The 26,419-nt window shown below is 45.8% G+C and overlaps 1 protein-coding gene across 1 annotated transcript in view; it reads left to right on the top strand.

Annotated features, from left to right (window-relative positions):
- The window catches only part of NRP2 (neuropilin 2), a 117,945-nt gene extending 110,526 nt beyond the window's left edge, over positions 1–7,419 (top strand). The window contains exons 18-19 of the mRNA XM_077770180.1: positions 1,257–1,307; positions 4,128–7,419. Of these exons, the coding sequence (XP_077626306.1) occupies positions 1,257–1,307; positions 4,128–4,432 (356 nt within the window). The 3' untranslated portion in view covers positions 4,433–7,419. The remainder of the gene's footprint in view (positions 1–1,256; positions 1,308–4,127) is intronic.
- Positions 7,420–26,419: the final 19,000 nt, after the last annotated feature.

Below are 26,419 nucleotides of genomic sequence, written 5' to 3'. Positions count from 1 at the left end.
GCCCCAAAATGTGCTTTAGCACTTTGGCCAGAAATGAGGAAGACTTCTGTCTAACATGATTAAAATCACTGCCTCCAGGAAAAGACTGAATTTCAAGGGTGGCAGTGATAGATCAATCCTCAGTTCATGTCATGGTCAAGTAGGTCTTCCCTGAGATGTGCTGATGAGGGAAAGTTCAGGCCGGTGTGAAGTTCTTTTTTTTCCTCTTGTTTGATAGTATTAGCTATTTGGGATTTGGGTTTTGATTTAGACCTGGATTTTTGGGTATCAGTTTATAGTGCTGGCCTCAAGGTTGTTCACCTGACTTGGGGTTCAGTAAAACTCCTAAGGGGTCCATACACTTGCCGATGCCATCTTGAGCTGACAGCCAGGGCAGACATAATTAACCTGTGAGAAACAAAGAAATGATAAATCACCACATATTTGGTTCTCATTTTTGATGTTTTACCATTTTAGACAGGTAATTTTCATTGGCTCTGATTTCTAGAAGATGGACAGCATAGTGAATGGACTGTCTTTCCCACATCCCCCCAAAAATTATCATAAAAAAGAAAAAGACAGACAGCGATTATACTGGAGAAAATTCACAGTAAATTAACCTAGCTCTTTTCAAGCCTGGGCTAGTCAGATTGGATGCCCACGTTTGACCTATTCTAAGCCATAAAGAAAGCCAATGGAAAAGTAAACTGAGAAGGAAAGACAAGAGATACCAGCACAGATACGTGGAGGTGGAGAGCCATTATGACATTCTTTCCAGTTCTACTTCTACATTAAAACACACAATGATGAAATGTGACTTTGTTAAACTACCATGTGTTTACTTGAAATCCAGAGGAGAAGGGCCCTTATAGTATATGTCTACTTAGAAGCATGCATACGTGAGGAGCGTCAGTTACACTAAATAAACATCACAGTATTAGCAACTGATGGTGGGCATGCCATCCAAATTGCCTTGGATAAATGCAGACCCATAATGGCAATGAACTACAGTCATTACCAAGACACAAGTAAGGATTTACTTAGAGCTAAAGACCTTTTTTGTGTCTGTTCTTCTGGTTGCTGTTGGAAATAAAGACAAATCATTTGAAGGGGAAAGTATCCAGTAATGTACGTACTAAATGATCTAGAAGCAGATGTGATTCTTTAGCTCCCCACTGTACTGGGGAGTCATTCTCAGAAAGGCTGCATCTCTGCCTGTTAGCTATGGCAATAGAATTTGTTATAACCTGATTTGTTTGTTTTCTTTTTCATTACAGTGGACATTCCAGAAATACACGGAAGAGAGGGCTATGAAGATGAAATTGATGGTGAGTATTGCTATAATTTAGCAGATAATCATGAAATTCAAGTTTGGTTATAAATACGTCAACAAAAATAATGCCTAGGGTATTAGAAGGCCAGAATTTAGAACTACCAGTCAAAAGTATAAGGGAAAAGAATCCAGAGAGAAATGGAGAAACCATCAATTGCTTTGTCAAGGTCAAATTTCGAAGTTTAGAAAGTTTATTGAGTTCCTTCTGCCTAATCTGAAACAGGTCCCCTACTTCAGGCAACTTTTGACATTGATGAACTTCGAATCGGATAAACCCTTTAGAAGTAAAAGCGAGGCGCTTCTATATGTGGTGCTGCTTGAACCCATTGACCTCTTCCCAAAAAGGACCTCAGTAAATGAGTATAAATGTGAATATGCTCCTAGGCTTTCTGTGGTTTCCTGTTCCCTGGCTTCAGGGGAGCCTTTCTCACACTATCCAAGACTGCAAGTTGGGGCTCATTGCCAGATTTAGGTTTCTTTTCTACAATGCCCATCTTGTATTTAGTTTAAGTTCTATCTCCCACTTCAAATACACATGCTTCAAGAGGATGAAGCGAGAGCCCTGACTGGATGACCGCTGAGCAAACATGGAGATATAATTTCTCCCCTCGACTCAGAGCAGCACACGTCTCTCTGGGCTTCTCTGAGTGCCAGAGTTGATCTCCGAGAGAGAACACCACGGTTCCTCTCAAAGAACAACGTTAGACCAAGATTGATGCCTTTAAGAAGAGCCGTTTATAGAACAGCTGCTTTTAACCTGACCTTAATCAAACACTTCAAATGTAGTTATAGAAACAGAGTGACTAACCCAAACAGCACCTTGTTAACTCAACACAGACTCTCCCCGTGAAACCCCATCTAACGCTCCTTTTATGGGCAAAGCTGTGGAACTGGCCTACAAGGAAAGGCTGCAGTAGGTGTAGCAGTAGAAGCACTGTGATGGGTACAGAGAGCAGGGGATGAGGACACAGAAAGTGTGATTCCTATTCCTAGTTTAACTGCTTGCTAAGTCTGGAACCTCCAGTGAGTTACCTGGTCACCTAATTTCTTAAAAACTTGAGTTTCTTCATCTTCTTCTTCTTTTTTTTTTTTTTTTTAGTGGGGGCTGGGGAGGAGGGGCAGAGAGAGAGAGAAGGAGAGAGAATCCCAAGCAGGCCCTGCACTGTCAGCATGGAGCCAGTCACAGGGCTTGATCTCCTAAATCATGAGATCATGACCTGAGCTGAGATCAAGAGTCGGACACTTAACCAACTGAGCCATGCAGGCACCCCTGAGCTTCCTTACCAGTTAAAAAATTATAATACCCTGACTTCTTCATGGGATTATTGGGAAATCTTACAAAATGAGCTGTGGATGTGGCCAGGCCTTGGCCACACTGTTGAAATAATACGTGTATTAGTCTGCTAGGGCTGCTGTAACAAAGTACCAAAACTGGGGGTGTCAACCCACAGAAACTTATTTTCTCACCTTTCTGGAGGCCAGTAGTCCAAGATCAAGGGGTCAGCAGGGTTGGCTCCTTCTGAGGACCACGAGGGAAAGAAGGATCTGTTCCAGGCCTTTCTCCTTGGCTTGTAGATGGTCATCTCCATGTTTCCAAGGCAATGTCCCACCTGTGCTTGTCTCCCAATTTCTCCCTTTTAATAAGGACACCAGCCATATGAGATTAGGGCCCACCCTAATTACCTCATTTTAAGTTGATTATTTCTGTAAAGACCCTATCTCTAGGAGCACCTGAGTGGCTCAGTTGGTTAAGCGTCCAACTCTTAATCTCAGCTCAGGTCTTGATCTCAGGGTCATGAGTTCAAGCCCTACGTTGGGCTCCATGCTGGGTGTAAAGCCTGCTTTTAAAACATTAAAGGCCCTGATCTCCAATAAAGTCACATTCAGAGGTACTAGGGGTTAGAACTTCAACATATGAATGTTGTGGAACACAATTCAACCCATAACAGTAAGGCAAGATGTATGTCAAGTGAGTGTGGTGGCTTGAAAAGCCTCTGCCGCTCAGATGTCCAGCAATACTAAATTGGGAAACTTGTCATGTGAAAATAGTCTCAGCCTGTCTATCCTTTGGTTTAACTTGAAGCAAGTGAATGTGGGAGGGTGAGGAGGCAAAGAAAGAAGCGTGCCCAGGTCACAGGACCTCCCCAGTGCCCCAGAGTCACACTGAAGCTCCTACCAAAATCTGAACTTACTTAGTAGGGTTCAAAATTATTTAAATATCAAGTACTTAGACTGTACCAGCTATGTGCTGGACACTAAGCACTTTAAAAATACTAATTCATTTAATCCTCCTAGCAACCCAGTGAGGCAGCCTTAACAGTATCCCTGTTTTATAGATGAGAAGACAGGGGCGCCTGGGTGGCTTAGTCGGTTAAGCGTCCGACTTTCGCTTAGGGCATGATCTCGCGGTTTGTGGGTTCGAGCCCCGCGTCGGGCTCTGTGCTGACTGCCAGCTCAGAGCCTGGACCCTGTTTCAGTCTGTGACTCCCTCTCTCTCTGACCCTCCCCTGCTCACGCTGTCTCTCTCTCTCTCCTAGAAATAAATAAAACATTAAAAAAAATAAAAAATGAAATAAAAAAAATAAAATAGATGAGAAGACAGAGGCAGAGAGGTTAAGTAACTCGTCCAAAGTCACACAGCAAAGACATGGTTAGGCTGGGCTTTGATGCCAGCCAGTGCAGTTCCAGAGTCCCCTTGTTTGTCCCTGTGCACTGAAGAACCTCTGCAACTGGGCTGGGCTGCGGGGAGCGGGGTTCAGTCACTTCACCTCAAAAGAGGCAGTGCCCACAATCTCTCATATGCTTGATGTCACAGATGAGTATGAGGTGGACTGGAGCAACTCTTCTTCCCCGACCTCAGGGTCTGGCGCCCCTTCGGCCGACAAAGAAAAGAGCTGGCTCTACACACTGGATCCCATCCTCATCACCATCATCGCCATGAGCTCCCTGGGCGTCCTCCTGGGGGCCACGTGTGCGGGGCTCCTGCTTTACTGCACCTGCTCCTACTCAGGGCTGAGCTCCCGCAGCTGCACCACGCTGGAGAACTACAACTTCGAGCTGTACGACGGCCTCAAGCACAAGGTCAAGATGAACCACCAGAAGTGCTGCTCCGAGGCATGACGGATTGCACCCAGATCACATCTGACGTTTCATTCCAGCAAGAGGGGCTAGTGAAGATTACGTGTTTTTTTTTCCTTTGGAAACTGAATGCCATAATCTCGATCAAACGGATCCAGAATACCACAGGTGTGGACAGAACAGACAGATGAGTAGAGGGAGGCAGGGAGATGCAGCTGCAAAGGGGGTTACGACCCACCTAGAAGCACGGTGGCGGAGTCGTTGCTGGGACTAAGATGGGAGCTCATCTCTTTGGGGGTCACAGTTCTATTTCATTTGTGAGTTTGTTGTTGTTATATTTTATTTCTTCAGTCTGTGAGCGACTCAAAGAGGCAGAAGAGGAGAAGGACTTTTCCAGGACAGAAGCAGAGTGGTGGGCATGGTACTCTGCTTCCTCTTTCTAATCAACACTTGAAAACCAAAAGGTCTTTTCAGACTTCTCATCTTTAGAAGAAAAAAAAAAAAGCTCAAAAAAAAAAAAAAAAAAAAGCCGTCCAACTTATCCTGTCCTCTGATCGTCTTATAACTTTACGGGATTTGCTGTGTGTAGGTTCATGCCAGCCAAACCTACAAGCTGCCGTTTCCAGTCGTAGCATTTAAGTAGGATGTTGTTGCCTTTAACTTTTTTTATCCAGGGGAAAATTGCCATTTTAGGGTCAGCATGAATAGCTCTTTCTTATATGCGATTTAAAATAAACCAGAATGGAAACTTCACACATCAAAACTGCAGAGAAGCACCTCCATGTTAGAAGCGGACAAGCCTTAACGTGCTTCGTGACTAGGAGCCATTCATTAAATCTAGACCTAGAATTTGTGGCTGTGAGGCTACTTCGTGTGGGCCTCTGGTGGTGGTTTTACTTTTTCTTTACCCTCCTCCTTGCTCTTCTAAAACATATACATACACACACACACACGTGCACATTTGTCGGGTGTGTAATCCCCAAGGCATAGTATGGTTTGATACTCTCAGAGATGGGGTGGGCAAATACAGGCTGTTAGTATGTTTTGTCCCCCAGTGAGATGTAACTGGAGACCGCTGGACAGAAAGGAGAACAGTGGAGAGGGAAAAAGAAATCCAGCCTCTGTGATCATGTCATAGCAAAGGCTAAGCACACTGTACATTTTGATGAATTCATCTCTCCAACAGGCTAGTGAACATTGACTTCTCCTTGGGTTTACAGCCACCACCTCAGCATTTCAGGAGAGTCAGGTAGGATGTATACGAGCTGATTTGAACCAGAAGTGTGCAAGGACTGTGGACCAAACACTAACACTGCTTCAACCCCAGAGAGACTTGTGTTCTTACACACACACACACACACACACACAATTTATGTGTTTTTTATTAAGTGCCTTGAAACAATGAAGAAATCTGTATTTTCCCTCTATGTAGAAATCAGTGAGTATCCTACAAGTAAGGCATCCCTTCTTCCCCAACCCCTGTGGCCCCACTTCCGGCTCCCCCAGCTCACCGCTGATCCTACTAATGGTTTGAGCCCTGCTGCCCGAGAGATAGTCATAGCCCTCGATGACTCTCAGCTACTCTAGAAGGGGAGGTATCAGAAAAATTGTGTGAAGGATAAGATTGTCCACGTCAAGATCGAAATCTTGATTTTGTAGTAATGCCTGAAGATTGCCTGTGTGCTGGAAATACCTTTGAAACCCCACCAGTATGCCCAGCCTATTGCTTATCAGTGGTAAACTGTCAGACCATTTTTGCTGCTATGGTCACCCACAAGTTCATTTGTCTCCTACCCAGGTGAAAGGGAAAGGGTGAATGGGACTGGCTGGTTCCTTTAAATGTTAACTTATGGAAATACTAGTTCAAATGGTAATGTCACAGTGTTTTGTATGCAGAGAGGGAGAGTCCAAACCGACAGCTATTTATTCATATGTGTGTGTCTTTGCGAGCCTTTGAGTTCTCTGTATCTACTGTGTATGTGAATGGTCACGTGGGACTCAGTGATGTTGTTGTGACTTTGACCTAGGGCCCGAGTGTCACCGCTGATCTCGCACTCGTTGGCACAGTGGTAGTTAGAGGTGAAAAGTAAAGCTGTCAAGCCCAAGGGCTTAGCTTTAGGACGCCCCTGAGCTGGGCATGCAGCAGAAGCAAGTTTTTAATTAGCCCACACTCCTCTTCGCCTTCCCATGTAGCTCAGTGTTCAGGAAGCTAGCAATCCTAGAGATTTCCAGAAGTTGTCTGCAGAAGAAGAGAAGTTCAAAAGCCTACTCGGGGGGGTCCCGGCCCACTCATGCTCAGCGGGCCATTTTATAGTTCCCCAAAGACCAGCTCTGTCTTCAGCCTGCAGTTCGCCTCTAAGTTACCCACAACCCAACCTGCATCCCTCTCCCAGTCCTCGAACCATACTCCCCATTGGCTGGTTTGAGGCCCTGGGTGGGCCCTGCTAAAGGAAAGCCAGCCATCCAGGGCTGCATATAGATACCTCACCAACACTGGAGGCTGGTCTGTCGTTAGACAGTAAGACAGTAAGACAGTGGGGCCTGATTCTAACTCGGCAGAAGGCACCCGGGTGCATTTGTTGTCTCTATCTGCAGGTAGGCTAGCTGACCCGTCTCCTTGAATCGTTCCCTTTGGGAAACCCAACTCACAGTATTGATCTCCTTTTTTGCCTTGTACTGAATGACACATTACCTCCACGCTCTCCCGGACTAGGCAGTCAACAGGGCCACAGGGTTGCTTTCTCTCTTAGGCGGGGATGGGGAGTTGACAGGGATGAGGGTCCGAGGAATGAGCATGAATGCAAGAACACAAGAGGAAAGGTTAAGCTGTCACACAGAACGTTAACTTTTCCAGAGTTTGCAGCTAAAGGTATTTGACCATTCGCTGGCTGAGCCAGATCACGGGAACTTGAGAGCTTTTACTGTGATTCTTCAATGTAAAAAATAAACGACAAGGTCAAACTGTGTTTATATGATTTGTATAAAGCCTTTTTAAGATTGCTATTTAAATAAACACTATGCCAGAGATATTTTTCTGCATTATTTTTTATTGGCGACCAAGATACTCAGATTTAGCATGACCAAAACATCCCAGTTTGCCCAAGACGTTCCCAAGTGTTAGCGCTGAAAATCTGATGTCCCTGGAGACCCCGCAATCCCAGCCAAACCAGGATGGTTGGTCGTTCTCCTAGGACAACATTTCTAAACACTTTTTGTGGAGTTAGTACGTTGATTGGCTGGCTGGCTTTTCATAAAATGGAAATACGATGGGACTGGGTAGTAGGCTACCTGGACAGGTCAGCCTCTTTAACTCAAAGGATTGCGGGGATAGTGTTCCAAGACTATGATCCCTGTAAACCCTCCTTCTGCCAAGATAGTGCCAATCCCCTGCCACTTTTGACTCTTCTACTTACTGGTCAAACATTTGCTTGTCAGTGCCCGTGCTGATTTTAAGGTCTGTGACACCGCTTCTCAAAGTGTGGTCCCTGGGCCAGCGGATTAGCATCACTTGGGAATTTGCCCGATTTGTACATTCTCGGGCTCCGCTCCAGATCTACTGAATAAAAAACTCTGGGAGGAGAGCCTAGGGATCTGTATTTTAACAACCCTTCCAGTGGGTTCCGGGACACTTTCAAGTTTAAGAACCTGTGGTCTAGGAGAAAGGAAAAGTAGCCTGGCCTCACAAAATGGTCAGGGATCTTTTCACCTGTGGGTTATTGGATTCAAAGCAAACTAGACTCTGGCCAGGGAAAGCTAAATGAGGAAGTTGAGTTCACCTCTAGGTGGTACAAGGCCCCAGGGAAGGAGGAGGGAGAAGCTTTATTATGAACACATACATGGGAGACTCAGTAAGACAAATCTGCCCCCATCCTGAGGCTCTATTCACCCCAGAAAGGAAATTGGGTTCAATCATTTACTCAGGAAATGTTTTTGAGAACTTCCTGCTTCTATAAGCTCTTGGAGCTTACACTCCAGTGAAGGGGACAGAAAGGAAATAGCCAAACACATAAAATAAGGACTGGTTATGTAAAGGCAATAAACCAGTAGCTCTGATGGAAAATTACTAGACTTTGAAGGTGTAATATTTGTGTTTCTTAAGTTCATATTTGCAAAACATGACTCTTTATTACTGATGTCATAGGACATGCAGTAATTAAATAAAACTGTCTTTTAGAGTCAACAACATTTATCATAATGAAACCTAATGAATCTGAAGTCTAATACAACACATCTCTTTAAAACTTATTTTAAAAAAAAATTACGAGGCCCACTCCCACTAAATGGTTGGTCGGAGAAAGCATCTCTGAAGAGGTAATATTTAAGCTAAAACCTGAATTGAGAGGAAGGGGTCGGCTCAGCCAAGTGCCTGGGAGAAGCTTTTCAAGTTGAAGGAGCAGCTGTGGGAAAGAATTCGCTGCGCCCCCTAGGAACACAGGCAGTGGCTGGTTGAAAGCATGATCATGAGAGGGGTATGGAGAAGAGGCTGGGGAGCGGAGTCACAGCGGGGATGCTGTCGGATCTGTATCACCCTTTGGCCTTCCTTATAGAAAAGAGAGCTCCCCGCCACCACTCCTTCCCATTCTTTACTGGCGGTAAGGCCCCCACAATCAAATTTCTGCAACTTCCCTCTCTGGCTTTCTGTGATCCTGACGGCATCGTGTGTCTCCTGAAATGCCTGCTTCTATCCCATTACTGACCCGAGCAACAATAAGAGAGGTTAAAATGAAAGCAAATTTTTACTTTCCTTTAACTGAGCTTTTGGGTATTTTTAAAGTCCTAATAAACTAATAATATCTCCTGGTCCCTAGCCATCTAGTGTTTATAGAAGGTCTTTTTTTCCTCCCTTATCTGCATCCTTCTGGAAATGTTTATACAATCCTCAGGGGAGGGAGTGAAATGAAGTTGGAACAAGCCCATCCTTGAGGGAAACAGGACCCATCTGGATGCTGAGGTACCCTTGTCTCTGCAACGTTGGTGGTAGCGATGGGGGGAGGGAGGGGAGCCCGAAGAAGAAATGGAAAGATGACTCGGTTCCAGTTCGTACAGGCTTCGGGCTGTAATCCCAGGCTGAGCTAAACAAATTCCTGGGGAAACATTTTCCCTCCAGGGGATTGGGTGTGAGAGGAGGAGGTGATGGTCAGAATAGGAAATGCTACCTGTGTGGGTCCTCAGAGTTTCCTTCCATCCACCCACGGCCTTCACAGAAACGTGACTATTGTCCCCATCAACAAAATGGGAAGAGCCCCAAGAAGCCTGAGGAATGGGAGGCAAAGGCACAGCTTGCTGCTGAATCCCCGAAGTCCTGGGCCTCGCGGCCCACAAGGCTCGACCTCCTCATTCCTTCATTTGACCCTGTGAGGAGCTTCTGGAGGAAGGGCATGCCTTCTTGTACTCCCGGAAGACCAGGCTGAGAGACCTCTGGGGAGGTTCTGCAGTTGTTTCTGCAGCTTATCCAGAGAACAACACCTGTTCCTCTCCCTTACCTGCCAGAAAACCCCAAACACCTGTGTTTGCAGGGGCACCGTTCCTGCCATGGCTGGCTTTCAAGTGCTGTCAGAAAAAGAGACCCTGGGGCGCCTGGGTGGCTCAGTCAGTTAAGCGTCCGACTTCGGCTCAGGTCATGACCTCAGGGTCTTGGATTCGAGCCCCGCGTCAGGCTCTGTGCTGACAGCCAGCTCAGAGCCTGGAGCCTGCTTCGGATTCTGTGTCTCCCTCTCTCTCTGACCCTCCCCTGCTCATGCTGTCTCTTCTCTCTCTCTCTCTCAGAAATAAATTTAAAAAAAGAAAACAAGAAAAAGAGACCCTTCCAGTGAGGACTCGTGTACCTCACCCGCCCCGGGCTCTGAGCCTCCCCTCTCCCCCCTCGTGCCCCGAAGCACCAGGTCAGCAGGGCCCCTCTCTCCACGGAGCACCCGGCCCGCGCACGTCCCACACAGGGTGCAAAACCCTGTCCTGAGGGCCGGCCAGGCCCGTGTGCACACAGAGGAGCCCAGAAAAGTGCTCCACCAGCAAGGAGGTAAGGCCCAGGGACCTAAGACCCGGGATGTGCTCTCTGCTCTGGGCCGCTCACCAAACCAGCCGGCCTGGGCCGCTGCGGTCAGGCACGGACCCTCCGACACCCCTGTTCAGACAAAGTCCCCTGGAAACCCATGCAGCTCTTGCCAAGGGCAGGCGACAGCCCCCGCAGCCCCCAGGCCTCTCAGAACCATCCGCAGGGCCAGGTTGCCGTGGTTTGGAGCGCAGCTCCGCTAATAAATCTCCATCCTGAAGCCCTTGACTGCCTCCGCTGGGAATTGAAGCGAAGCGTCGCCGAGCGCCCGCCGGCTGCCCCACCGCCCTGCCAAGCGTCACTCGGAAGTGCCCTGGAAGGGCCTTGCTCCAGAGCCGTGGTGGGCGGCCTTTCTGGATTTGCCCTCTTTCTCTACCTTAACACACACCCTTACCTCTTGTCTTCTTGATTACTCACATTTCTCTTCCCAGGCAATAATTTTTAAATCCTATGGGAGTTCAAAGAACCCTATAGAAGGTTTTGAAGTCCCCAGTGCTCTTCTAACCTTGAACGTGGGCATGCTGAGGATGTGGGAGAGCTCTGGACCCAGGACTTGAGAGACCAGGGTTCTCGGTTCTACCTCCAGCACAGTGACCTCAGGAAAGTCATGGATGTTTTGGCTTTCCCATCCGGGAGGAGGGCAGTTGGGCTAAACCAGCTCTGAGCCCCGGGCTCTGACATCCTAGCCAATGGAAGAGTTCTGTTTAGGTGTCTGTGTGTCACACGGTCCATGAGGAAAAAGCTCCGCAGAGCTTCCTGTCCCTACCTTCTCCCCGTCTCCCTTTGCAGAGGCACCTGGAAGCACATCCTTGGGCTCGACCCCACTGTGGAGCCGGCCCAAATCCAAGCTCCGTCTCAGCAGAAGTGCTCTTTGCCAGAGCCCCATGGAAGTAGATGTGCTTCCTGGTCTCCCACTAACTCTTGAGGAAATAATTTAGGCATGGATTCATTCGTACAGTCAACACGTTTTATATTAAATGCAAACTATGTGCCTTGCTCGGTGGTAGGGGACAATGATACACATAACAGACCTTGTCCCCACCTTCACGGAGCTTACAATCTAGATGGACATAAGTGAATCCAATAACCACACAAATCTATCATCACAACCGTGGCAGGAGCTGCGGAGTGATGTGTGGGCAGCTGTGAGTATATGAGGGGTCAGGGAAGCCTGAGCACCACAGCCATTGGGAGCTGCAATCTCGGGCCAGGTCAGATGAACGGGAAGGCCAGGGGGAGAGTGTGTCAAAGAGGGCCAGCATGCACAGAGATTTGGAGCCAGAGGAAAACCCGGGTGGAGTAAAAGTGGAGAGTAAAAAGAAGCATCTCGTTCACCTCTATATCAGGACCTCCAACTCATACCTGGCCCTTACCATACAAACACAATAAATGTTTACTGAATGAATAAGCGACTTGTATCAATCCTTCCTCATTGCTGCCTATGCTTCACTATAGGGCAAACCTGACAGCAGAGCTCCTAGAGACTGCACTGAGAATTTGTCCCCACGTTCCAGCGTGGAGATGGGCACTATCTGTTTCTGTTTAGATACAATGATTTTGGTTAAACGTATTCAGATTAAAATACTGTTGAAAAAGTTGGAGGCTTGCCAGAGTTAACGAATTAAGGTATCCCGTGCAGCCACTGTGGAAAACAGTATGGCGATTCCTCAAAATGTTTTACACGGAATTACCACAATTCCATTTCTAAGTACGTACACCCAAAAGAGTTGAAAGCAGGGGACCAAACAGACACTTGTGCACCAACATTCACAGCAGCATTACTCACTGTAGTCAGCAAGTGGAAACAACCCCAATGTCTATCAACAGATAAGTAAGTAAACAAAATTGGGTCAAACATACAGTAGAATACTAGTCAGCCTCCAAAAGGAATGACGTTCGGGGGATACATATTACCACATAGATGAACTCTGAAAACATTATGCTAAATAAACTAAGCAGGACACATGTCATATATCCCCACTAATAGGAGACACCTAGAACAGGCAAATTCAAAGAGACAGAAAGTGCATTAGAAGTTACCAAAGGCTTTTTTTGAGCGGCAAGATGGCGGAGAAGTAAGGAGCTCCGTACTTGCACTCGCGCCCATACATCACACAGAAAAGATCTGAAGCCATTGGAAACCTTACAAAACCTGAGAGATTGGGAGACAAAGGACGCAGAATCCACTGAGAGAGCCTTCTAACGTGAGTGCGAACCGGGGAAGNAAAAATTAAAAAAAAAAAAAAAAAAGAAGTTACCAAAGGCTGGAGGGAGGAAGAATAAGGAATTATTGTTTAACAGGTACAGAATTGCAGATGGTGAAAAAGTTCTGGAAATGGATGGTGGTGATGATTGCACAGCATTGTGTATGTACTTAATTCCACTGAATTGTACGCTAAAAAAATGGTTAAAATGGTCAATTTTATGTTCTGTATATTTTACCACAATTTAAAAAAGCAACTTGCCTTTTAAAAACTGTTTTATTTTTTATGTCTAATACTTGGGACATAAACTGAAAATGTATTCTTTATCTGAAATTTAAATTTAACTGGGTATCGTGTGTTCTATCTGGCAACCCTAACTGGGGGGCTTTATCATTACCATGAGCTTCCTAGAACCTTCCCAGGACTCAGGTGCCATCATTTCAAAACCATAACTCGGTGCTTGCGTCTGATAAGAATGAGTGTACAAGATAGACGCAGGAAACCAGAAGGGTGCCTGCCCCAATTATAGACTCAGCCCTACCCAGGGGCCACAAAGCGACTCCCTCAGCCCTCACTTGCTCCATCAGTGAAGAGGTAGAGATTAAAAATCTTGGTTGGGTTTCCCATCTGTTGTTTAATCATCATGATCCACAAATGCACTAAAAGCTGGTTGTAAACCCCTTCTTACGATTGACCACGTGGCTAGAATTACAGTTGCAGATGGTGACGCTCAAGCATATGACTCAGACGATGGCCTTGTCCCCCGCCATCAATGCGTCTTCACGCCAGAGTTGGTAAGAACCCATGGGGTGCCCAGATGCCTAATTGTACCACCGCTTGCACCCATGCCTTCTCGATGAAAGAAATTGCCTACACAGCTCATCATGCAGCAAGAAACAACAGGTGCAAAAGGCAAAGGCCACTTTGGAACCATTTGGACCAGAGAACATGGCTCAGTATAACAAGAGCGCCCACAGACTTGGCATGCTTGCATTAATCTGCCTGCGATATGGGCCTGGAATCAGACCACAGCCCTGGAGTCCACGGCTGCCATTCCAGGTGGTCCCACCTACGCCTTCTCTCAACCGAGACGAAAGGCAGCTGGGGAGGGCATTTCGTGAAGAGATGGGTCGTGTCCAATTCATTTTTACTAGGTGCTGACAAGTCACTGCGAAAGTCTGGAAATGTGTAGCACAGCAAAAACACACGGGTCACAATGCACCGGTGAATGATTACCAGAGGAGAAATTCATTACAGGCTGCTCTCAGCTCCCATCACATAAGGAAGTGTTACATTAACAAGATGGAAGGCCCCGGTGCTCCCCTCCCCACCACAGCCGCCACTGCCACTGCCTGCCACCCCACTATTTCAATTTGTGTTGCATGGTGCGAGTAGGACCCAAAGGCGGGGAAGTTAATTCAGCTATACTAATCAAAAAGGGGCCGCGGTGGCAGCCAAAGCCAATTGCAGCAGATTCGACCTGCATGCTACGTGAAATTCTGTATGTCCAGCCCATACCAGCTATGACTGCTGTCGTCTGACACCTATCCATGGCATTAAAACAGGGTGAGGGGTTTTTTTGGGGGGTGGGGGAGGGCTGGTCATATAATCTGCTTCTCATCCTTGGTGCACGTGTGTCCCGGTAGGTGTGCCTGGCCGTCACCCCTCTTGGCCTCCAGGTTCCCTCGTGTTTCTAACCTTTGCTGACACAGACACAGACAGATGTAGATCCTGTGCCGGAGACAGCTGAGTGGCCAAGACGAATAAGACATACTGGGTTTGGAGCCCTTCTGGACCAGCAAGTTCTGGGGCAATGGGAACAGGGAGGCTCCATTTTGTAGTGGCCAAGAGGACGTTACAGATCAAGTGGCCTTCAAGTCCTTGCTATCCAGTGTCACATGCAGTCATTGTCTCATTCCCCTTTCTAATCCCTCTTCTCCAATTACCATTTCCCACATTAAAGAGTCACAGGCCACAAATGGAAGGTTAGCAGAGAGTCAACAGCACGCAGACAGACGGGTCAATAGTTCTTCCTTAATGGGATTTCTGCTCCTTCGAGATGCCATTCACATGCCTAGGGGCCAGCCAGCTGAATCTGCTTTTAAAGTCAAATGCGCAGCGAAGCCCAGAACAGACAGGCTCTGCCTGGGAGGGGGCTTCTCCACAGGTGCCTCCACAGAAGACCGAAAAGCTCAGTCCTCTGGCCTCACCCTTGAACCCAGCTCCTCACCACTGAGAGGCCCGGTCACACTCCTGTTACAAATGTCACCGTAAAGTGGATGAGCGAACCCCCACACACTCGCCGGCCAACACAAGGCTGCCTATCCCACCTCCCTTGCAACGGGCATGGGCTGAAAGCTGCCGTTTCGTTGTGCAGCTTTCTCTGGGCTTAAGCAGAGAGAGTGCGCCTCTTCCAGAAGTGCATGGTGGAGCCATGCCCTCAGCTTTCCTCACACTGGGGAAACCTTCAAAACTGTTCCATTTGTCTAAGCCCCATCCATCTTTAATGTCAGAGCCTACGTTTTCTCCTCACTCCCTTTTTCAAAGCAGCCAAGAAAGAAAATGTCACTGCATTTGGGGCCGATTCAAAAGCCAGGCTTAGACGAATGTTCTATTTCATTCTCCTGCCCTCCATGCTTTTATCTCCTAGAGAGTCTGAAGGGGCTGCCCCTCCACCCGCTTCACTCCTGTGTTCACTTGGCATCACTCTGTCTCCCCTGTTACCTGCTCTTCACTTGCATTCTTCGAGAGCATCAGCCTCAGGGCTCACAAAGCTCTAGTTGTCTGCGGCCCCCATAAGGAGGACGCCATGCTGATATTTCAGCATGGGGGGGAGGGGCTGGCCAGGTGAGGCTGTCACCACCCCCATCAACATCCTGACAGGGATCTGGAGGTTGAACAGCTGATGCGAGCAAATGTCCCTGTGCTGCCTTATAGAAACCACAATCCCCAAATTTGTCCAAAACACATGGAATCATCCCAAGTTGCGGCAGATGCGCTGGGAACAGTGTATGTACCTGCTCTCCCCCATATGCCTCAAAAAGACTTTAAGCCGTGAAGGGCAGGTGGCAGTTCAGATGAAAATGACAGGTAGACTGCATCCCTGACAGACCCTGGCTCACCCAGAAGTAGGGAGCTCATGCCCTGATTGATACCTGAGGGGGTGGCTGTCGGCAGGGAGGACAGGAGGGAGATAAGGGACTCAATCAGTGTCAGACCCATCCTGACGCACACAGCTGTAAATCACTTTGGGCAAAGATTCTTAGCTGCTGGAGTGAAGAAAGGCGAGCAGGCAATAGAAAAATAAGAGACAGGCACCTGTGTGGGCTCAGGGCTCTGGGATAAAGACGCTTGGCTGGGCTCTAGATGGAGATGCACGAAACTTGGAACTCCATCCATCCATCCATCCATCCATCCATCCATCCATCCTCAGTCCAAGCAGAGGTGCAGCACTTTCCTAAGTCAATTGCCAAGGGTTAGAATACAATCTAGGGTGAACTTTAGAGTGTGTAAATTATGTCTCCATAATGCTGTTATAAATACATATATTACAACCAGCTGCCCAGGATGACCACAGCGGAAACCCCCCTCCTCCCCTTCCACCCACTGCAGGAAGGCGGACGGGATCACTGCTGACCTCCTCGCTTGTCTCTGTCCACTGATACCTGGAGTGAGAAGCCACACCGGTGAACTGTAAGGAAAAGAGGCCTCAAAGGCTCAGTGCTTTGATGAGAAAAGATTTCTCCAATCCAAGAAAACCCCAAGACTGCACTTCAACAACTCCCAACACTATTGCGGATGTGATTAGCACTGGCCAAACCCATTTCAGAGATTGTCTTTCAACATGTTTTAATTAGACATTTACAAAATAATAACCTTATTTTTCTTTTTGTCCAGGGGACAGAGATTCCTAAATTGGAAATAATGAACGGATTAGCGATTAATTAATTACTGGCAGGTGTGGGAAAAAGCCATCTACAGCTTCTTAGCATTTTCCCCCTTTCTCTCTTAAGATCGTTCCTTCTAATTTTAATTAATTTTTTGCCACCCCAGCACTCCTCTTATCAAATATTCAAATAAACTAAACAAATAGAGTGTACTGAGACCAAAGTACTCAATATGGTGTTTAATTGGAACTGTAGCCTTGTTTCCTCCCGGTGGGTCTCGGGGTTGGAAGCTTTCCCTCGCAGTAGAACTGGACTCCAAAAGTACATTTTTAGCATCTAGTCAATCTTCCTTTCAGGTGCCCAGGGTATGGCTTGACTGAAACGAGAAGCAGTAAGCCACTGAGTGGTTTGTGGTTTCTCTTCCCCGGTAAGGAACGGAGGCGGTAACACAACAAGGCGGTGGACTTTCTCCCACCCACCCACGTCACCGTTCACTTCTGCGTGTCTGCACCACGCGAGCCCACGCTGGCGGACGCACCACCCCGCTGCTGCGCCGGCGGAGGCCTGGTGGCAAGTGCGTGCTTTTGGCGGCCACACCACTTCCGGCCCGGCCGGGGGCCTGCTGCCACAGTTGCGCACCTCAAGGGCTAGGTCTGGCACCACGATCCCGATCCGTGTCCTCAAACCCAAGTCATGGCCAGAGGAGGGGTGACAGGCAAGACATGTGCTCGTGTACTCACCCCCCAGGTCATGCGGACCTCATATAAGCTCTGCTCCTTCCAAAGGGATGGCCGCTCCAAACGGCTATGGTGGGGGCACCTGGGATGGTTTCCTGAATGAGCGAATGGTCCTTATCTAACTGCAAGAGAGGGCGTCAAGGACGTAGGTCTGCCTGTAATGGAGCCAGAGCTCTTGGCTGTTCCAAAATGAGTTATGGGCTTCAGGACATTACTCTGGTGCCTTGCAACCGTTGAGAGAGGGCCTAGGCTGTCTTCTGAAAAGCAGCCTCATCGTCGGGCCATGACCATAGATTTATCCAGAAATAGTGATTAGTAAGAATAAAGAAGGAATGGAAGGGGAGTTTTAAAAGTGCGTCTCTGGTGACCACTATGTCCTTCAGCTCAAAGTATTTGCCTGCAGATTGAGGCAAAGACAGAAGTAGTTTGCTGTGACTGATGGAGCCCAGATGATTCCCTGTCAAGGATTTCAGTAACCATGAACTGAAAGGTACAGCAAGGTGGGGGGTGGCGGGGAAAGAACCATGGGGATTGGGGACACTGCTAGTCAGGAAGCTGGCAAGGAAATGAGAGCTGCTTCTCAGGGCTCCTAAAAATCATGCGGGCGGAACAAGGGATCCAGCCGGAGGGAAGATTTTTCTGGTGCTTCTCTCAATCAATCTTTTTCTCTCTCCCAAATTCGGAAGCATGGAAGGACGGGAATACTGATCTAAGGATCCTAAAACAGCCGTGTATACGGTTTTTGTTTTTTAACTCTCAGGGAGAGACTACTGGTATTGGGCAGCTGTAAAAAATCAAAATAGCAAGAAAGTTCCTTACGTATAAATATGAAACGATCTTTAAGACATACAGTGAAGCCAAAAAGCAATGAAGAACCATGTCTAGCATGCAGCCCAGACCATATAAATTGCAGGGCTGTGCAAATTGAAATGGAGGGGCAGGGGAGTCAAAAATTATTAAGAATTGCAAGATAGCCAGAGCAGAGCATTAAATCAAAGGCAAGGCCCTCCTGAACACAGGGCCCTGTGTGACTGCACATGCGTTCTCCGCACCCACAAAGCCAAGCTTGCTCGCATGCCACCATGCGGTGAGCCTGAAATACTAAACAAGAACTGAATAACAAGGTTTACCCATGGAGGAGTAGGTGAGAACTAGGGGAAGGAAGAGAGGAAAGGAGAAGAATTTCCACCATAAGCCTATTGATATTTTTTTAATGTTTGAGCTCTGTGGATGAGTTACCTAGTCAAAACTAAAATAATTAGGAAAAACTTTTCAGGGTTCTAGAAAATTCCACATAGACTATAAGCTATACATAGGCTCCCGTTTGCATTTCTCAGCGATTACATGTTGCTTTGTGAAAGTCCTAATAATGGGAAGAAGCTCAGAGAGAGAAACATCCGATTGTAATGGCGAAAGCCACAACGGTCCCCTTTCTCACCACTCACTCACTTGCCCTTGGAATCGGACTTCCAGGAAGCCAAATAAATAGCACTGGGGGGGCGGGGGCGCGGAGGGGTGTATGTTGGATCTCTGTGACTATCTCCTCGGCCTCCCGACCTTTGGTAGGCCTTGGGCACATGGGCCAGTGTCTACTTTCACAAAGGCTGCCCTCCAGGTTAATAAGTGCTACTCTTTCTGTGAGCAAAGGGACTCCACATCTCATGAAATGCATGGGTTAGATGAATGATCAGTAATAACAAGATGCTTCAAATTTAACTAAAAGACATATCCATGTGTCTGCAGACTGGTGCAACCCAAAGAAATAGAAGCAGAATCTGAGCTGCTCCTGAATTACAGAGTAATTACGCATACTGAGTGCCTACCGTGTGCTGAATGAATTATTCATTTTATCCTCATGATTCCCTGCAAAGCACATTCCACTAATTTTCTCATTTTGTGGATAAGGAAACTGAAGCCCAAAGAGGAAAAGTAAGTTGCCTGATACTACGTTGCGAGTGTAGGATAGAGCCGGCCAAAGATATCCTGGCTCCAGAGCCCACACTCTTAACCACTCAGCACATAGGAGGGAAGCCCCAACTTTAATGTAAATGATCTGTATGATACCAACCTAAAATTTAATCATTCTTCTCAGCTGTTCTACCTAATGGATCTTCCATCCAGACACCATAGGGCTAATTTGGAAGTAAGGGCTGCCTACTTTCATTTGGGCAGATTTGGCTATGAGTTCTTTTGTGCCATCAAGTCAAATGAACACTCGGCTCACCATTGTTTAAGGCCCGCATTAATGTTCAATATGGCCCTGGACTCCCGTTTTTTGGAAATGTTTCTTAAATCTTGACAACTTGACACCTCTTGGGGAACAACTCTTCCAAGCCTGACCCGTAAGCTCTACAAGTGATATAAGTGGGAAGGCAGTTAAGAAGAGTGATGAGGAATTGCTTCCAAGAGTACAGATAAATCAATAAAATAATCCTGAGGCACAGAAGGTGAAGATCAGAGGCAGATGTTAGCATTCCTTAGCTGAGGGAAAGAAGACTCCAGGACTCAATTCAAATTGGCTGTAAAAATATTATAAGGGCTGGACCAAACTGCAACATTCCCTTGAGAATTTTTCCCCTTGTGAGTTGGCTGGGACACCAGGAACAAGTAGCTATGTAGGAGGATCATACATATGCCTGTACCATCTATATTGTCTTGCATTTATCTTCCACCAAATCATGGTGACACTTTGATGAAACAGCCATATGTTTGTGGAAATGGTGAATGAATGAATGAGTGACTCATCAGTCAACTGATTATCATAACCCTTAAATGGGTTCTACAAGAAATATCTCATCATAACAATCCAACCCCTCCCTGCAGCCAACCAATGAAATATTCAAACAATTTCTTCCCATTGACACTTTATGGTAATTGCAGAAATTCTATCCCCAGTAGGCAGAAGCTGGAGATGAAACAGAACCAATATCAAATTTCTTCATCAAGAATTGGAAAGTGAAAACAAAGTGTTTTGAATGTAGTAAAAGAGGAACATTCTGCAGATCCGCTTAATATATTGCCCTTGAATGTCTAAATGTATTTGTGTGATACTGTCAAGTAACTACTCAATAAATGCTTTAAAGCTTGTCTGGCTTGTGCAAATTTAAAATATTAAGAGAGAAAAGGGATTTGGCTGAGTTTTACAAATGCAATACCCAAGGTAGTATGGAGGGAAATAAAAGCAGCTGGAATTTGTGTAGTTGCTAATTTAGTTGAAGAATAATCATCCCTCTAAGAAAAAAAACGTCCCTCTCTCACATCTGGAAGAACCAGTTATAGAAGGGAAGGTGTGGCTTGGTTGCCAAAAGGACTTTTTCCTCATTGAAAAATGAAAACCTTAATTTTATGCAAACTACCACGCAGTCTTGTCTTTGTCTTGGTCTTTTTCTTTCTTTTTTTTTTTTCCCCCTCCGGTTTCAGAATGATGAAACAGGAAGCAAGGAAGTGGTTTGGGGACTTTTATAGGACTAATAAGGCCACGCTTTCTTGGGAAACAGACAAGGTGAACCTCAGCCAGGTGATGAGGCACTACAAGGAGTTCAAAGTGTGAAAAATGTTCAGTAAAAGCTGGAGGATGAGGGAGACTGCCAGGAGCTGTGAGGAGGGACCAAGGAATCGGTCTAACACTCTAAGAATAATTGAAAACAGAGAGGGAAGAAAGGGAAAGCAGAGTTACAAATAAACGCCGATTGAGAATCAAAGTCTAATGAGACAAAGAACTTAAGCTGCACATAGATTTTTGTGCAGCAGTTCTTTGTTTTTTTAAGGTGAGTATTACTTTCTATACTCTTTTAAAAGCTATAGTGAGATTTTCTTGCTTGCATTTCTATTTTTCTCAAAATGAGTGATCCCTAAAACTTTTCTGCGTCAGAGTCACCAAGGAAGCTTTTGAAAAATGATGATTCCTGAACCCAACGCCCCAAAGAGTCTCATTAGGTGGATGAAGGGTTGGGGCTCAAGAATCCGTGTTTTAACAAGGGACAGGAAATAAGTCCTAGGTAATTTGATGCAAGGGATTTACATCTCACTATTGAGAAGCTACTCTTATGATTTATATGCCAGGTAATGTCCTGGATCTACGCAGCTGGAGCAAGGAATCAGCACCAGGTGGAAATTTATCAACTTGCAGGCATAATGAGAAAGAGGGCTCAGAGAGGCCAGAAGGTAGTGATTTTGTCATTTAAATGTGATGTAGTCCAATCACTACTCAATAAATGTTTCAAAGCTTACCTTGGTTTGTTCCGATTCAAAATATCAAGACAATAAAAAGAGGTTTGGATGATTTTTACAAATTCGATACCAAAAGCAATGTGGAAGAACAACGAGTACTTGCTTTGTAAGCGGCTAATATATTGTAAGGTTTCAGAGTCCAGGACGCGTGGAAATAGGAGTCAGGAGAGAGGTTGGAGAGCTACAGAAAAGTTTTACCTACCTTTCAGTTCCACCTGCCTCTCCCCAGAAGTGATGACCTGATAATACACATCAAGCTAATCTGCTAACGCCTGCATTAGGAAGCCACCATTTAGTGGCAAATCTCTGTTTGACCGATTCACCTACCTCTCTAGGCGAAGCACATCCAACTCTGCCTTACCAATACAAAGCATGTTCTTCTGATTTAATTGCAACCTTTCCTTCAATTGAGAGGACACGGGGGAAAAAACTGAATTGAATGAAAAAGAACCCTGCACAGAACAGCATTTTGCTACCTCCCAAATATGCATGTACCTCCTCTCTCTCTCCTGCCATCAGTATGCGAGTTCCATGTAGCAGTGTGGCCCTAATACCAGGAACTTTTGTAATTTCCTTTTGTGGAATGCCTGTGGCTACCGTACGTCAATAGAAATGTAGGAAGAATGGCTTCTTACCTGGATTCTGCAGAGGAAGTTCTGTTTTTCATTGACCCATCATGGCACTCGTTCACCCAGAGAAGAAATATGAGCTGAGACATGCTAAGACACATCCTCTCTTAGAGAAGTTCAACCCCTACAGGCTCAATAGAGCCAAGGATTTCTCAGAGGGCTCATTTCCTGAAGCTTTCATCATTTCAGAGCCTCTTCTGGCTCTTCTCTCAAGGTCCCTACCTCAGTTACCCAGCTATTAACACCATGACAACCATTAAGGACTACAAGCTTTGGGCAACACAATGTCCTCTGGTGGGCAAGTGTTTGACTCACAAAGTCACAGTCTTCCATCCCAATCTCTCATCTTCCCATTCATCAGTAACAGCAGATGGCACAAGACATCAAATCTTTGCAGGAAGCCACTGCCCTATAGCGTGATATGAGGAAGCACTGAGCATTTGGCTTCAGATACTAATTTGCATGACCAAAGGCAAATTACTTTTCCTCTCTCTGGGCATCATTTTCCTCCTCTATTAGAGGGGTATTTCTACTCTCTGGGTTTGTGAGAACTTGAGATAATGTATTCAAAATGCCTGGGACATAATAGGTGCTCAATAAATGGTAGATAATATTTTATGCATGAGCCTCAGGCTAATGTATGTGTGAACATTTAGTTATTAATTAGAAGGTAAATGAAAGCTGGCTGGAGGGAATTGCATTTGACCTTTAGCAAATTATTTCATTTAGATGCGCTGATGCAAAACTATCACATCTTATAAAGAAAGATGAAAATAAATCTGGCTGACAAAAGATATTTTAATAAATACTCAATCTTTCTCCAACACCCCCTCAGTCTATGACCACCCTACTATAATTTGTATGCCATTTAGGGAGGCTTTGTACCTTTCCCTCACTTGTCATAGTCAATCACCGACTGATCAAGGGCCAGATTCAGCTCAATAAAGCTTTCTTGAGCGCCTGCAACTAGTGATGCCTCCAAAAAAGGAATTCTCAGTGCTTTTTTTCCCCTCCAAATAAGCTTGCTACCAAATAAGCATGAGTATACTGGGGTTGGTAGAGTCTCTCTAAATTATTCCTCGGCTGAGATCAGCTCAGCTGGTATAACAGGATGTGGAAACCTAATGGGTCCATCCTTTTATGTGCTCCATATTATTGACAGGAAAGGAGAACCTGCTACAGTCCACATAAAGCACCTTGTAACATGGAAGCCATGGCCTCTTATAGGAAGAACAGGGTGTATGTTCCAATTGATGAGAAGACAGGGTAAAAGGGAAAAGACTAGGGCTCACTGCAGAGAAGAGACACATAGATGCGCCATGACCTTAACTTGGAAATTCATGGAGACTCAACCAATGAATGGTTAAGAAGAGTGTTAAGAAGAAGGGTGGGATCCATGAAGGCCTCTCTGGGGATAGAGAGCAATGCACCAAAGAAGGCAGGCTGAAGATGTTAAGAAGGATTATGAAGCTGAAGTAGCCATTTTTTGCAGAGGAGTCAGTGATAAAAAAATGGCTGGCAACCTTAGGGAAGAAGGGAGAAAAGGCTACCAGGTGAGAGAGAGAGAGAGAGAGAGAGAGAGAGAGAAAACTAGAAAAGGAAGGAGAGCCATAAGAGGAAATCAATTGTTGATACTGCCCTGTTGGAAAAGATTCTAGATCCCACAGCTGAAAGAAAAGAGAGGTGTGTTTATCACATGCAAGTCTCTTATGGGGCATCATACATGAGTAAATAGTGCTATCAGGGGTCTCATCTGGAGTTTCTCTGCCTCTCAACCTATCTGGGATGAGGATGTGTTAGAAAGTCCAACCCGATGAACTTTGCAAAAAAGCTGTGATTAGTTTTGGAAGGTTCCCACTGTGCTAGCAGCCAATGTAATAGGCTCACATGTGGTGACTGATTATGTCCATTACCATTCCTGCATATTCCTGCCTTCAGAAGCCCATGGAGGAGCAGGAAGGAGGGTTAGGCAAACATCCTTGGGACTGGTTTTATTAAGCTAATGTACCAGGCATTGCCCATTTTGCATCCTTAGAAGCCATCAAGCCCTTTGAACTTAGCATTTTCATCAGAAATGATCTATTTTAAATAATGATACAGCAAATCTTTGGAGTGCCTTTTATCCAAGGACCTCAAAATACATTACTATTACTGCTGATTCTCAGCATTTGGTAGCTGGTATTACATTAATTCTCTAGATGGTTAAGCTAAAGCATCTAATGGTGAAATGCAAAATCAGCTACAAAGGTAGGAAAAGAGTTTAGAGTACTCTGGGTCAAGCTCTGACCATTTATCCAGATAACTATGCTTCCTGGTACATGCCAACATCTAGATGCACAATTACGAGCTAGGAGCAAGCAAAGACTTTATGACCGTCCATGCATAGAGGACATTGGTCATGTTGGTGGCTGCCACACATCTTTTACATATGCATCTTATGTTTGGAGAGGAACTCACTTCCCTATCTCCCTTGCAGCTGCAGTGCAGACATGTGGCCTGGGCTCTGCCAACCAGACGCAATGTTGGGAACAGCAAGTCTAGTTCCTAGTCCAGAGGTTGCAACTGAGTCAGTTATAGTGTTAAGTGCATGGCGGTGGCAGCAGTAGCTTCCCCATCAGACTGGTTTGACAGCATAGTTGTAGGCATGTTTCTAGAGGCTTAGCCTCTAGTCTGGCTCTTCAGCTCTCTCCATGATCCTATGAACTCCTCTGTACCCTTTGAACAAATCCTTCTCTGCACAGGCAGCCAGTCGCAGTTTCTATCACTTGCAGCTAAAAACCCCGACAAGCATTCCTTCATATCCCATGGAAAATAGAGGTTCACAGATTTCCTTTTATTCCTTTTAGATAGGTTGATAACTACATATCAACCCATCTTTGAAACTGAAAGTCATTTGCTCAATTGGTATTTGGTATTTGCAAATATCTAGCATTTACTGAGCATTGAAGAAGTACAAAAGTCTGTGCTAAGTATTATGGAAAATATTTGCTGGGTTCCTGCTATGTGCTATATATCACACTGAGGGCTAGAATGTCAGAAAATCCAGGAAAAACAGACATGGCCACCACCCTCCAAGAGCTGGCAATCCACAGGGAAAGGCAGGCAGTAATTGAGGAATCACACTCAGAACTGTAAAATTGCCACCGTGATAAGTGATATGAAGGGCAGAGAAAGCATCCCTGAGGGAAAAATATGTTAGCATGAGATATGCCTTTGAAAAGAGCACACCAGAGTCAGTTGGCAAATTAACTGGAGGGAAATCAAAATAGATGGAGACAGACCAGTTTGAGGCAATTTTAGTTATTCAGGAGGGAGTTGATGGTAGCTTAGACTAGAGCGGGAGGGGCAGAGAGAGAGAAAAGGACAGACTCAGGAGATTTTTAGGAGGTAAAATCAAGAGGACTTAGCAATATATTAGATGTAGGAAAATGAGGTAAGGTCATAGATGACTCCTAGGTTTCTGACTTGAGCCACTGGATAGATGGTGATGTCTGTCCCTGGAAGAACACTGGGAAAAGATCATGTTTTGTAGGACACAGGGAGCTCAGTCTCACACGTGTTAAATGAGTTGCCTTTGAAGCATCCATGAGGACTGGAGCTCAGAATAGATTATTCTGGAGGCACAAAATCATCCGTGTACAATTGAAGCTATTGTATGAAGGGGATTTCTTAGGGATGAGTCAAATACAGCCTGAGAAGAGAAGGCCTTGGACCTATTCTTAAGGGGTGTAAAGAATAGGTCAAAACATTCAGGGACCCACGGGTCAAAAGCGACCAAAAGGTAATGAAAGTCTGCCTATAAGAACATCAACAAGGAGAAACGCTTTAATCCAAGAAACATATCTTGATTCTATTGATACAAACTCCCTGACAATCAGGATCACACACTCAGTGGCCTAGCCAGTCTATACCTAGTTAATGGGCCAAGCAGGGGCTGTGGCATACAGCAAGACACATGTCCTATCTAAAGAGTGTATTTGGTTCCAAGCCCAACCAAGCAAGTTATTCCCAGATATGGTACTTGTATCCATTTCCCTCTATTAAGTCTCCCACTGTTTGAAATAACTACTGAATGCACCTTGACTGAAATGGTATTTAACCCAGATTTCTACAGTCAGAACCCAATTCGCTGCTTCTGACTTGGAAACAATCTTCACTTCCTGTATGTTATTTTCCCACTAAATCCCCTGTTTTTCTATTTCCAAATAGCAGTGATATCTCCAAAAGACTGTTCTTTTACCCCAAACACTTTCCCTAGCTATAAATACTATCCCTAAAACTATTTTCCAATGT

This window comes from Crocuta crocuta, unplaced genomic scaffold (assembly GCF_008692635.1).
Source record: "Crocuta crocuta isolate KB4526 unplaced genomic scaffold, BGI_CrCroc_1.0 scaffold478, whole genome shotgun sequence".
Lineage (NCBI taxonomy): Eukaryota > Metazoa > Chordata > Mammalia > Carnivora > Hyaenidae > Crocuta > Crocuta crocuta.
The sequence above is the reverse complement of the archived record's forward strand: the minus strand, read 5'-3'. Positions and strand labels throughout refer to the sequence as shown.